Here is a 14,459-nt window from a genome sequence, read left to right as displayed (position 1 = left end):
ATTCTAGGGGAAGAAAAGTACATCATGTGGAGTTGGAAAATAATAAACTATAGGTATTCAGGGAATAATGAGAAATACCTTTTAGTGTGTACACAATGTGTATGTAGAAGGAAAGTGGTAGATGAGGCTTGGAAGATAGATTCGTGTTTTAGAAAGAGAGGTGGGTATATCTGGGACAGTATCACGACGTACCAGTTACATAGCCATAGCAGTCATTCAAAGGTGAGGAAATGAATTTGGAAATATGTTGGAAGAGTAGAGGTAAAAATAAAGGAAACACATATTAGACAAAATCTGTACAATACTTGAGAAATGATTAAATATGGCAGTGAAAAAGAAATAAAAAATGCTTTGGAGTACAAATTTTGTGTGTTTGGAAGGTTGATGACTTCTGTTTTGTTTTTTGTTTACTTGCTTTTAGAGACAGTCTTGCTCTGTGGGTCAGGCTGGAGTGCAGTGGTATGATCATAGCTCACTGCAGCCTCAAAATCTTGGGCTAAAGGGATCCTCTTATCTTGGCCTCCCAAAGCACAGGGATTACAGATGTGAGTCACCACACCTGGCCTTGATCACTTCTTTAACAAAAGTAAACAGAGAGTGGATCAGAATAAAGATCTGGAGGGTAAATGGTAGTAGCAGGGAAACCAGTCTGACTAGTGCTGAGGAGTCTTGGGGGAAATAAATAGTAGGAGATAAAGCTGAGACTTTGTGAGGTAGACTGTGGGAAGTCATTCATTTTTTTTTTTCCCCCAGTAGAGATGGGACCTACCTGTCTTGCCCAGGCTGGTCTCTATCTGCTGGACTTAAGCAATCCTCCTACTTCAGCCTCCCAAAGTTCTGGGATTATTGGTATGCCTGGCCCTAAATTTCTAAAACAGATATGATCAAGTATGTGTTCTAAAAAGATAACTGTATGTAATGCAGGGAGTCTAGATATCAAAGATTCGTTAGGAGTTTCATGTAACAATCTATGCAGGAAATGGAGAAAACCTAAATTGAGCCAGTGACCATAAAACTGAAGAGAATTGAGTACTGGGTTAGTGTATAGAAACTTAAGCACCTTGGGGTAAGAACTCGTCCATTATTATATCTCAGCTTTTTTTTTTTTTTCACAGCGTTTTAAACAACTATGTGCTTCATAATGTTTTATTCAATGCATAAATAAAAGGTGGAGGGTATTACAGGTGTATCTCTAAGGTTTTATATTTTATCAGTTTGAGTTTAGACAATATGAGTTATTCGGTGAACCCAGTCTGCCCAGCTGTATTTATATTTCATCTGTTAAGATTTATTAGAGCATTCCATTGATGAATGGCTTTTCCATCTTTTGGATACAAAGAGATGAAATAGGCTTAGCTTTGGTAGAAGTTTGCAGCCTCTGCAATCCTACTGGATTTTGCAGTAGTGTCTCTTATAAAATAGCTACTTACTATCTAATTATAATAGATATGTCTTATAAGGCTTTGTGGGCCATGTGGTCTTTATTGAAGCTATTCAATTCTACTATTGCAGTATGATAACAACCATGGCTAATATGTAAACCAATGCACATGGTTATGTTTCAATAAAACTTTATTTACAAAAACAGTCAGTGGAACAGATTTGTCTCATGGGTTACCGTCTGCTAATCCCTGCTTTCTATAAAAATGTGAGTATTATAAACAGTATTTTTAAATTTGGTAATTGGAATAGGTAGCTGTGTTCAAGCACTTGTTTGGAAAGAAACTTTGAAATAATATTGTTGAATCCTTTAAAATGAGAAGAGATGAAAATGAAAAGTAAGAATTCTTTGTGGATTTTTCATCCTGTGAAGCACAAAATATTGTGAATTATACATTACAGTGTTATTAATAAGACATTGGGCTACAAAGTCAATGCAATTTTTTATTTTAGTATGTACATAGAAACTTAATATCTTTGCTTTTAAAAAGTTTTTTTTTTTCATAATTATAGGGTGTTGAGAAGAGTTGGTATGATTCTGGCCTAAAAATAATGATGCTCAAAGTGAAATTCAAGTACCTACCATTAGACTGTTATGGATTATGCTTTTAATTTTCCCAAGAAATAGCATTTCCTATGCTAGTGTTTTTGAACAAACTTCTTTTTCCTTCTGCTCTTCCCTTTTACTCCTCTTTCTTTTTTCTTTTCTCCTTCCTCATTTTACTTTATTTTATTTTTTCAGGTATGGGGGAATTTGGGTTTTCTCTTTCTATCTACCTGACTGGGTAACCTTGACTTGATATATGACACTTAACACTGCCTCTTACTCACTCCTCCTTCTGTCCTACAACACCTTTCTGCCTTTCCTTCCCACCTACTTTCTTGCTTCTCTAACTTGTGATTCCTTAGGGACTTCAATTATTATAACAGAAAATCGAAAGATAACAAAGAACAAAAAAAGAACTACTTACTCTGTGTGATAAAGGAATTGCGCTAGAAAGGAATCTCTAGAACAACAGCTTCTACTCTTTTCTAATATCTTTTGTTCTTAATTTTCTTAGGAGAACGAGTTGTTTGTGAGTCTCTTATTTTCCTTTATTTATTTGTTTATTTGTTTTTAACAAATACAAAGACACTATTACTTTTATCATCTTGATGTGAGGAATGTTAAAAATTGCCAAAAACTGCATTGAATATTTATCAAATCAGTTCATGTCTTATATCCTCTACATTTTTATTATCTCTTTGATTTGTATTCTTTGTGTTTTAAAACCCCACAGGACTGCTATTTACTTCTGTAAGGGGGAGGAAATTTCTTTTCTCTATCCATCTCAGGTTCATGGCTGAGGTCTATAACGAAAGACAGATTAACAAGAAAAGTACACAAACTTAATACACGTATTATATGACACAAGAGCCTTCTGAGGAAATAAAGACCTGAAGAAATGGTTAAAATCTGGGTAGTTTTATGCTAGGAGGTATTATCTAATGGTAATAAACTGGGGAAAAATTAGCAAGGCATGTTTGTTCAGATTCTTTTCTGTGTCCCTGTGTCTTCAGACATAAGGATGTTCCTTTCCTCGGGGCTTAGGAAGGGCACCTCTACATGAGAGTTTGTAATCTGCTTCGGGGGAGGTCAGAAAATCCTTTCTAGTTTTCATGACCTGTTTCAGGAAAGAGGGGTGGAGGGAAGTCACAGAGACCTTCCTGCTTCTGTCATTTTCCAGTGGGCAAAGGTGGCATATTTGGGGCATGTGTCAACCCTATCACTACTTCGAGCAAGGGGACATGGTTGGAAGATACCACTCATGAGTTGAAAGCTAACATTTTCTTGATGGGGCTGCGAGAATAACTCGTTTCTGCCTTCAATTCAGTAGCCTAGTTCTAATGACTTTTTTCTACTAGATAGGCTCTATAAAAATAAGATTAAAGATACTAGATAAATTAAAATCTTATCCAAAAGACACGATGACAGAACAAGAAACATAAAATTCAAAATGTCTCAAGACATTCGATGCCATCACAGAATGACATTAAGCTGCAAAATTTAATATTCTGTTCTCAATTTGAAAAATCATAACTTATTTATACAAGGGAGTTGAGTAAGTATGTACAAGTGGAGCGATCCTTAGCCATGGAATTAGCTAATACAGAAAAAGTAACAAAGAAGTAGATGACTTAATCATGCAGACAGACAGACATTTCTTCACATAGGCCTCATCTGAAGAAGAGTACGCATTTGAAGGAAAGGTATATATGTAACAGCAGTTTCCTAGGAAGCATTTAAAAGTGGTGTGCCAAGGCAAGAACTGTAACCTCCGCCTCCTGGGTTCAAGCGATTCTCCTGCCTCAGCCTCCTGAGTAGCTGGGACTAGAGGTGTGTGTCACCACGCTCAGCTAATTTTTTGTATTTTTAGTAGAGATGGGTTTTCACGGTGTTAGCCAGGATGGTCTTGATCTCCTGACCTCATGATCTGCCTGCCTTGGCCTCCCAAAGTGCTGGGATGACAGGAGTGAGCCACTGCACCCGGCCACTACCTCTAAGCAATAGGATGCATGCCATTTGTCTGAGAGAGAATTGATGGAGTTTTCTTACTTATCTTTGAAATAATGTTTTTATTAATATAATTCCTGTGTATGATTGTCTATTATTGTCATATTAATCACCCTACTAATGGGTTCTATGTAGGAAACTGTACTTTGAATCATTAGGTGAATAACCCCTGTCAACCTCACAGGTTCCCTAATACATTCTTCCTTCTTCACTGTTCATATTTCACTGTGTAATTACAGCTCCCAATCCTTGTGCAGCTAATGACGGCAAAGGCCCCTGCTCTCACATGTGTCTAATCAATCACAATAGGAGCGCTGCATGTGCATGCCCCCACTTGATGAAGCTTTCTTCAGACAAGAAGACCTGCTATGGTAAATTTCTTATAGTTCTAATCAAAAATAAAAATAAAATTGAATTCTCTCAAATTATATTAGCATTCAGATTTTACTCATATTAAAATAGAGGAAGTTTTTTTTCTGTTTTCAAAAATATTTTAGGTGGTGGTGCTATTTCTAGCCACTATTGATGATTCATCTGCTCTGGGGAAAACTGGCAAATTCTTTAAATATGTGACATGTTGTACTTTGTTATTTATTACCTTACTCATTTTTTTTTCTTCCTACTTTCTTATTTGATACGTTAGCAGAATTTATCTCCGCAAAACAGGAAGATTTTTAAGTGAAAGTGCATTATCAGAAAATGATAATGTAGGTAACCTGCATAACAAAGAGGTGCTTAACAGCTTTAATCTGCTCTTCTAAAGTCATTCTAGCATCATTTGGTAGAGAATTATCACCCCGAAAGGGGAAAAAGTGAAGTAAAATATATAACTTGGAAAAATTTGTAAAAAAAAAAAAAAAAAAAAAAAACCCACACATTTAAACAATGCATTTGAACTAAAAAAGATAAATTTTGTGAATAAAAATTTTTGCTTTCTGTTAATAATTGTATTTATTTGCAAAACATTACTTAATTTTAAGTACAGAAAAAAATATCAAAATTTAAGTCAGGCATTTAGGTACATGTAGCGTTAATTTACATAATAATAACATATCTCAACACCAATAAACTAAGACAACAACAAAAAATAGAATATCTGTAACTACTATTTCTATTTGCTCTAATATTTTACAAATGTAGTGCAAGGAAGGCGTCTATGGAAGTAAAAGTGATATAATGGCTCACAATGTTAGTTACCGCAGATTTACAAAAAATTACACTAAAAGCATGCTTTAAATTATTTGAGCCCTAATTTTTATAGGAAAAATATATATGAGATTTCTAATAGCATGTTTAGTTTTATCTTATTCAAAGACAGTATAGAAAAACTGTTCTTGGAGTCCCTCAAAATCTTGCCATGGAATACAATATTGTAATTATGTACAAAGTACAAATACGGTATTTGACACTTGGAGTTTATGTAGTTTAGCAACTTTGAAATTCTAAGGTCACTGAGAATTGATTACTGAGAATATCTGGGCGTTTCTAGCCAAAGAAAAATGATGATGTAAGGCTTCTAACTCATTTTACATTTGTTTCTATTAAATACCTTAATTTAAAATAGATAAATTGTTACTTCATTGTTTCCATCAAGTATTGATTATGATGTTCAAGAGTTAACATGTATTAAATCAAGTAATATTTTAGAATTTCTAGACTATTTCAAGCTTGCCAACTTCATAAGAGAAAAACAATTTCTATTTCTTTTTTAGAAATGAAAAAATTTCTTCTTTATGCAAGACGTTCTGAAATCAGAGGAGTGGATATTGACAATCCATATTTTAACTTTATCACGGCATTTACAGTTCCTGATATTGATGATGTTACTGTGATAGACTTCGATGCATCTGAGGAACGTTTATATTGGACAGATATTAAAACACAAACCATTAAACGAGCTTTTATTAATGGAACTGGGTTAGAAACTGTTATTTCAAGAGGTAAAAGATTTGTACATGTTATAACTTTAAAAATGTTTGTTATTGAATTTGTAATAATCACAAGTCTTTTATATTATTTCTCTATTACTCAACTCTATGCTGTTAATTGAAAGTTAGAATTGAATAGATATTTAATAATATGCTACATCCTTACAATTGTAGAATGTTATAATTAAATTGCACAGAGCAGACTGATAATTGGAAATTTACATTCATGTGAAGAAAAACTTCAGAACAGATCACCTTAAAATTTAGATTTCTCGGCTGGGCATGGCGGCTCATGGCGGTAATCTCAGCACTTTGAGAGGCCGAGTCAGGAGTTTGAGACTAGCCTGAAGCAACATGGTGAAACCCTGTCTCTACTAAAAATACAAAATTAGTCGAACGTGGTGGCACACACATGCAATCCCAGGTACTTGGGAGAGTGAGGCAGGAGAGTCACTCGAACCCGGGAGGCGGAGGTTGCAGTGAACCAAGATCATACCATTGGACTCCAGCATGGGCAAGAAGAGCAAAACTCCATCCCTCCAAAAAGTAAAAAAATAAAAATTAAAAAAAAATTACATGTCTAAATAAACAGATTTAAAGCCTCTTTCTTGCTGATGGAGGAATAGTTACATTTGCATAGATAAAATATAGGATATTAGGAAGGACTGGCTTATCTTTTTTTTTTTTTTTTTTTTGAGACAGAATCTCACTTTGTCACCCAGGCTACAGTGCAGGGGCACGATCTCGGCTCACTGCAACCTCCACCTCCCAGGTTCAAGCAATTCTCTGCCTCAGCCTCCCAAGTAGCTGGGATTACAGGCACCCACCACCACACATGGCTAATTTTTTTTTTTTTTTTTTTTTTTTTTTTTTTTTTTTTAGTAGATACGGGGTTTCAGCATCTTGGCCAGGCTAGTCTTGAACTCCTGACCTCGCGATCCACCCACTTTGGACTCCCAAAGTGCTGGGATTACAGGCGTGAGCCACCACGCCCAGCCTCCCTCCCTTACTTAAGCTTATAAACAACTTCCCTTTGCATGTATTTTTATAGATCTAGGCTAAACAAATAAAACAGGAAAACTGTTCCTATTTCCTGACCCAGCAGGTTGAATGATAGGTTCTAAGAGAATGCTGTTCACCTCACCATTACAAAAATAGCAGTAATTTGTCCCAACATAGAGAACATAGCTGAAGTGAGACATGTGTGTACATGTCATAGTTGAGTTCTAAATTTTTAGTATTGAATTATCCTAATATTTGCTTAAAGTTTGGCATATTGTGATTTCTGGGTCAGTTATTATCTTATTGAATGTGTCTTTATTGAGCACTTACTATTTGCCATGACTGAATATCCAAAGACAGTTTCTCTTCAACCTAAATTTGGTAGAAGGATTGGGAAGGGGATGGAGAAAAGAGTAATCAACAATCCATATAGATGCATCAAACACCTATGCTTTAAAGTCTATTGAAAATTTAAAGTCAGACATATTTGTGCAATGGTAAATGTCATAAAGAAGGCAATAGGAAGTGCAGGTTTTATTCACAATCCTTTTCAATACTAGAAGGCTAGCTTGAGTACCATTAATAGATCTGAGAGTATTTGACCACTGAAATACAGTTGTATTCAAGCTAGCTCTTTTCTGATCTCAGGTTAGCACTGTTAAAAAAAATTATTGAATGGTTTGGTTATAAGCTTGTTCAAATATTTATTTCGAACTTGCTGAAAAACAGCAGTCTTTATAAAAAAGCGAATGCAAAGATTTCCTCTTTGTTCAGAATTTTTTACAAGGGCAAGGGGAAATGTGGTTGGATAATCATTGTTAGACTGGATTTAAAATAAGAACAATGACTGATGAAATGTCATTATATTCCTTGAAACTTCAAGTAAAGGACATTAGGTGTCTCCCAAGATTGACTATCAGTTAGGTGGTCTTCCCTCAAGAAATTCACCAAAGTCCGACAGAAAAATGTTCAAGTACTTTATTATAAATATTTAATATTACCCAAAAGGCTCTGAATTATAAAGATCAAAAGATGTTTTATCTTAAAAAAAAATGGGAGACAATTTTCTGTCTTTAATTATGAACTGGTATCTAGCAGGAATTTGGTGAGTTTATCATTGAGAAAATCATCAAGACTTATTTCTAGTTAGCAGACTCTATTCACAATTATCAACCAAAATTTGAGCAAAAATGTTTTCTCACTAATAATTAATACATATACTCATTAGGAGCAATAATTATACATTCAGTCATTTTGAAAAATATTGGAACTTTTTTTTTTTTTTTTGAGTTGGAGTCTCGCTCTGTCCCAGGATGGAATGCAGTGGTGCTATCTTGCCTCACTGCAAACTCTGCCTCCAGGGTTCAAGCTGTTCTCCTCCCTCAGCCTCCCGAGTAGCTGAGATTATAGGTGCACACCACCGCACCTGGTTAATTTTTGTATATTTAGTAGAGACAGGGTTTCACCATGTTGGCCAGGCTGGTCTCAAACTCCTGACCTTGTGATCCACCCGCCTCTGTCTCCCAAAGTGCTAGGATTACAGGCGTGAGCCACCGCACTCGGCCTGAGCATTTTCTATATAGTAAGGAACTTAAGGAGAGTCAAGACATACTGAATGGTAGGCAGCACAGAATGAGGGATGTATCTGTACAGGCTGAAAGATTTAACAAAATAGACACCAAATTATGCCAACCTTTATAAGACAAGTTTTTAATGTTTATGTTAATTCTGAAAATAATGGGAATTAAGGAAATGCTTCAGGGAGGGTGTGACTACATGATGAGCTTTGCCTTTGGAAGAGGCCACTTTACTGTGTTTAGTAGAGACTTCTACGAGTTGGGGGTAGATAAGCAGTGAACGCTGAGAGAGACAGGTTAGTTGGCTGTTACAGTGGCTCTAGTAAGAGTTACCAGAAGCTGGGACTAGAGTGGGGAAAACACAGATGGAGGAACATGGACAAATTATAGAGATATCAAAGAGTAAGAACATAAAGGAACTTAACAATCAATTGGACATAATAAAGTTTGAGGAATAGGTATTTTCGAGGATGATTCCATTTCTGACTTACCCCATGGGCTGAATAATGTTGCCTTTCAATTTCTTCCAGAATGAAACGTTGTTAAAGATGGATATATCTTTCTATTAGCAGAAAAACTTGAGATGAACTTTTGAAAATTTAGCTTCTGAACTCATCAAAGGATCTCAAATCCCACCAGTAATTGTACTTTATTTTATCCTTTCATCTTTTAGAAATTCCATGAATGACTCTGTGGAAACCTTTCTCTTACTTCTTGCACTGTGGGACTCTGTATTTTCTCACTTAACTGTCTTCTCTCTATTGGGCTTTTTCTTGAGAGACTTTATTTTCTTATCTTCCTTAGTCTAAATCTAATGTGGGGTCAGCTTCAAAAATTGGGCCCCAAAGAAATTCACTGTGCCTATCATCTCCCATTATTTTCTTCTCAAGTGGGCCATTTTCTTTTCTTTTTGTCTTTTCTCTCTCTCTCTCTCTCTCTCTCTCTCTCTCTCTCTCTCTCTCTCTCTCTCTCTCTTTCTCTCTCTCTCTTCTCTCTTCTCTCTCTTCTCTCTCTTCTCTCTTCCTTTCTTAGTTTTGCTCTTGTTGCCCAGGCGGGAGTGTAGTGGCGCGATCTCGGCTCACTGCAAACTCCGCCTTCCGGGTTCGAGCGATTTTCCTGCCTCAGCTGCCCGAGTAGCTGGAATTACAGGCACCCCCCACCATGCCCAGCTAATTTTCTGAGACAAACACTAGCTCCTTGGTTCAAGCGTTCTTGAGGGGATGTAGAAATAGTTTGCCAGCCTTATCATTCTACGTGTCCTGAAATACCAAGCTCTTCTTAATGTATATATTGCCCACATGAGCTATTTGCTGTAAGTAGCTTGGAGCAAATAGTTTGAAAATAATTTTCTTCAGTACAAAACTCCAAGTTGGGAGCTATTTTCTGTCATTCCTTTGTAGATAGATAGTATCCCACTATCTTTTGACTTCCTCTATTGCTATTGGGAATCCCCTTGTTTTTCTAATTGTCATTCTTCTTTTGGTGATGTCTCTTTGCTCTCTAGCTGCTTATAACATCTTTCCTTTTCCCTCATTAGAATATTTGTATTTTGCTACCTAGAGTTGTTATATCTTCTATGGGGTCCTGTCTTTCATCAGTCCAGGGGAAAGAAATCCTCAAATATCCTGTTTTCTCCAACTCAGTCTTTGTACTCTACACTTTGTAAACTCTAATTTATATATTGGACTCTAATAAATGTGCTGGACTATTCATTCTGTCTTCTAACTCACTTAATTTCTTTGTTTCTCTGTGCTAACTCTGTTAACTTCTTTCAATTTGTTTTTTAGTTCACTAGTTGAACTGTGCCTAAACTGCTATTTAACACATTCAAAAATTATTTTTTATGTTGTATTTTTTAATATCACAAGTTATTTTTGGTATTCATGCTTCCAAGAGAATCTTTTAAAAGGAATCATTGCACTTATTATTATCCAAAGCATTATTTATGCCATTAAGATATTTCACCTTGTCTTTATCCTACAGATAATAATTTATGAATATGTAGATTTTGGAGGCTCAGATCTTTTATTTTTCTTTTAACTATTCTTTTATATCTCATTTCTTTGTGTGTGTTTTAATTATTTTTTTGCTCTGAGAAGGAACTTAATGGGAAGTGTGAGTCCACTGGGGTGTGTCTATACCCAGAAGATCACTCTTATTTAGCTCACGCATTCTTTGTAAGTTTAAGGACTGAACCCTCTTACACTGAGCAATTCATACTCCATGAAGCTCTCCATTCTCAGTGCAAGTGTTTGCCTCTCTGATTGCACCCGCTTCTATAATCCCATTTTGTCTTTCTTGATAGTTTTAGCTAACGTGTGAGTGTGTGTTAGCATGTTGAGTTTTTCCTGTCTGTCTTATGATCTCGACAATGCATTTGAAAGTTACAGTTTATCATGCATCAGTTTTGTGGCAATAAAGGGCTTTTCAGAATATACTTTACAATTAGTCTCAGTTCCAGAAATGAGAGACCCCAGAATTGGAAAATTAAACTTCCTGAGAAACATACTCAGAGGTCTTGTCCTGATTTACAAAAGTTAGACCTAGAATTTATTATTTCAATATTTTTACCAAAACGAGAAAAATATTAAAAACATAATTATTTTTATTTTTCCCCCCATACGCTTATGATGAGTTTACCAGAGCACTCTGCAACAACCAAATGTGGGAATTAGTGATTGATAGCCCAAAACAAGAGTATTCTTTTAGACTTAAAGATGATAATTAGAAAGTTCAATCTGGTGGGAGAAAAATGTTCAGAATAAAAAATTAGAATTAGGTTGGGAGCCTAATTAGGCTCAGTACTTTGGAGGCCGAGGTGGGTGGATCACCTGAGGTCGGGAGTTCGAGACCAGCATGATCAACATGGAGAAACCCCATCTCTACTAAAAATACAAAAAATTAGCCAGGCATGGTGGCGCATGCCTGTGATCCCAGCTACTCGGGAGGCTGAGGCAGGAGAATTGCTTGAACTTGGGAGGCGGAGGTTTTGGTGAGCCAAACCTTGCACTTTGCACATTGCACATTGCAACCTGGGCAACAAGAGTAAAACCCCGTCTCAAAAAAAAAAAAAAAAAGAAAAAAAGAAAAAAAAATTAAGATTATTTAAATACATACTCCTCAATATAGACATATTTGACTTTTTTTAGCTTAGTTCACATACTTTTAAAATTTTAGATTGTGTAGTTCATGAATTTATTCATGAATTCATTAAAAATATTTATGTTGAAGGCAATGTTGTATACAACTGGGGAGAGGGGCCAAAAAGACAAATTAGCAAGGAGCCTGCCCTCAAAACTCATATGTGAAAGTAGTTATATATCAGCAAAGTAATGATTACATTAGGTAAAAAGAGATCAACCAGGTACAGTTCTGTTAAGTTAGGCAGATGGAGAAACTCTTTTCAGCTGGGATAAACAAGAGACATGACTAGGTTTTCGTGGTTGAAGGAATGATGTTGATCAGCTAGCCTATTATGAATAAAATTCAGGCAAGTGGTGATGGGAGTAGGTTATGAAATCTAAATAGTTTCCCTATAGTGTGGAAAGATCAGGTAATATCTGGAAATCTGAAAACATATTAATATGGTTAAAATGTAAAGCATTTGGTTAAAAATAGTGAGAAATAAGACTGGGAAAGTACTGTCGCTATAGTCACACTATATGGAAAAGCAGACTAAGAAATTTAGACATCACATTCTGGGTGGCTAGAAGCTATTGAATACTTTGGGGCAAGTGAAGGTCATGATTCAAAGCTCCGTAGTCAGAAAAATAACCTGGCAGCAAATAAATCAATTGCTTAGAAGAGGAAATGCTGGATACTACTGTAATATTAAAGCTGGAAAGAGATTTGAGAGAGCATAAACTATAGAATTGACAAAAGACTAAATAGATATTTATGGCTTTCATTTGGCTGTGCTTTACAATTTCGAGTGGAATATATTCTCTAGGCCATATTACTAAGAGTCTATCATAAATGAATAAAAGGATTTTGAGCAGCAGAGACAATGCTTACCCCTCACCTCCCACCACAAAAACAAACAAAAACAACAAACAAACAAAACCAACTTTGAAGAACAGGTATTTTAGGGGAAATAGAAACTTATTGTATTATTTTTGCCAATACCAAACAATCCAAGGTAAAATGCAGAAAATATTAAGTTCTTAGATTGACAAAATATTCTTCAGCCCTACATTAGGCTGCATAAATACACATTATTTAATGTATTATAATATTCATAACAATACTATGTGTTGTCTATAGCCCATTTCACAGGTAAGAAAAGAGACTAAAAGACATTTAAATGACTTGATTAATGACAAAAATAGACACTCAACCTGAACATCAACCCAAATATTCTTATTACATCAATACAACCTCTCAGTAACCAATTAATTCAAGAGAATGAAAGAAGGGGAAGAAGGAATAAAGATTCTGAATGAGGGAAATAAATATATATAAGATGTGGCAGGTTTAATTTTAAGGAAGTGGTATATTACTTTTGTCTAAAAAAAAAAAAAAGAAACTGGTTGAGGATGACTAAAAATAAGAAGAAATGTGAAGTTTAAGATTGAGAAATAAGTTTATATTTGAAATTAACCAACTTACCTGTACATTAATCATGAAAAGTAATTTGCAAAGTGAAAGGGTTCTTGATTTGAAGAGAACCGGAAACACGAGTAATATCTTCTAAGGCAACTGTGATTAATAGTTACTTAGAAGTACTAAAAGGATTTTTGAGCAGCAAGGTAGGCTCAGTTGAGATTCTGGCATGGAAATGTAAGCTGGAAACCTACCATTCAAATACTGCACTTTACGGCTGACTCAGAACTGTCAGGCCCCCACATCTTGTTTTGCTGTCTTACATTTTGAACTAGTTGGCATACTTTACAGATCTGGAGTTTCCACTTTCACATTAAAAAAATCTAGCTTTGTGGCTTCTTCCGAAAAGAATAAAAATGGAAGATATAGCAATTTGACTAGAGCTAAGTAGCAGCTGCTCAGAAGTTTTGATTGGAATCACCAACCTTGAGCAATAACAGAATCTTGGGCCTCTCCTCGGAACTACTGAATTAGAATCTTTATTTTAACAGTCTCCAGGTGTCTTGTAAGTTTGAGAAATAGTGGTCTAGAGAACTCTATAAGTACAGAATGCTAGAAAATATTAAAATTTTCTAAAATAAAACCAAAATCAAGATAATCAAATGCTATAAATTGGACATTAAACTGGACTACTTTATATGTTAATATTTCTGAAAAGATTTTCTGCATTCATCCTTTATAACACTTTATTTTTGTTTTTCTTGAAAAGGTGCAATTTTTAAGTGGAAGTTGGAATGTGCAATTATATTTAAGCCTAAATTCCATAATTGTTTTAAAAGGTGTCTAATTCAATAATACAGGACTAACAACCAAAATATTTATATTGACTGTAACAAATCCAAACTTAATTTGATTTCAGAATTTTCTGCAGAATAAGCGTTGAAGGAATGTTAAAATGATTTTATTGGATTTTTCTCTTCTCAGTCAATTCCTCTTAATTATATTTTGAAAGATGTTAAACTCTGGTGATTCTTTTAGGAAAGTTGAATTGTTTTATTTCATTTTAGTAACAACTTGGCACTTAAAACATAAAATAGCCCATTTGTTGATGGCCCACAAGTACTTTCTCCTAACTAGAAAGATGTGCTACCAACTAGAGAAGCTATTACTCTAATTTGAATTGTGGTCACCTTGGCTCATAAGACTGCTGCCTGTGTTTGCTCCTAAGTGTTTACTAGTGAATCCTTGACTGTTAGTGTAATTTCAATGCTAATTGTTGCTTCAGGTTTTCAAATAGCTCAGCAGTAAGACATTAATGATTATTCATGCCTTAAGAAGGGCTGATAAGGGAATGAGATTACAATCTTGTGTGATTTTAGCTAACAAATTAAAGTGTAAATTAAATTTTCCCTCAGA

The 14,459-nt window shown here is 35.1% G+C and overlaps 1 protein-coding gene across 4 annotated transcripts in view; it reads left to right on the top strand.

Annotated features, from left to right (window-relative positions):
• The window catches only part of LOC105492606 (LDL receptor related protein 1B), a 1,932,714-nt gene that overhangs the window by 1,301,186 nt on the left and 617,069 nt on the right, over positions 1-14,459 (top strand). For all 4 annotated transcript variants that reach the window (XR_011609732.1, XM_011759820.3, XM_011759819.3 and 1 more), the window contains exons 28-29: positions 4,234-4,365; positions 5,707-5,934. Coding sequence is in view for 3 of the 4 variants with exons in the window: in XM_011759820.3 (XP_011758122.2) it covers positions 4,234-4,365; positions 5,707-5,934 (360 nt within the window). In the remaining variant the exon portion in view is untranslated. The remainder of the gene's footprint in view (positions 1-4,233; positions 4,366-5,706; positions 5,935-14,459) is intronic.

The sequence above is a fragment of the Macaca nemestrina genome, chromosome 11 (genome assembly GCF_043159975.1).
Source record: "Macaca nemestrina isolate mMacNem1 chromosome 11, mMacNem.hap1, whole genome shotgun sequence".
Classification (NCBI taxonomy): domain Eukaryota; kingdom Metazoa; phylum Chordata; class Mammalia; order Primates; family Cercopithecidae; genus Macaca; species Macaca nemestrina.
This window is presented reverse-complemented; position numbering and strand designations above follow the sequence as displayed.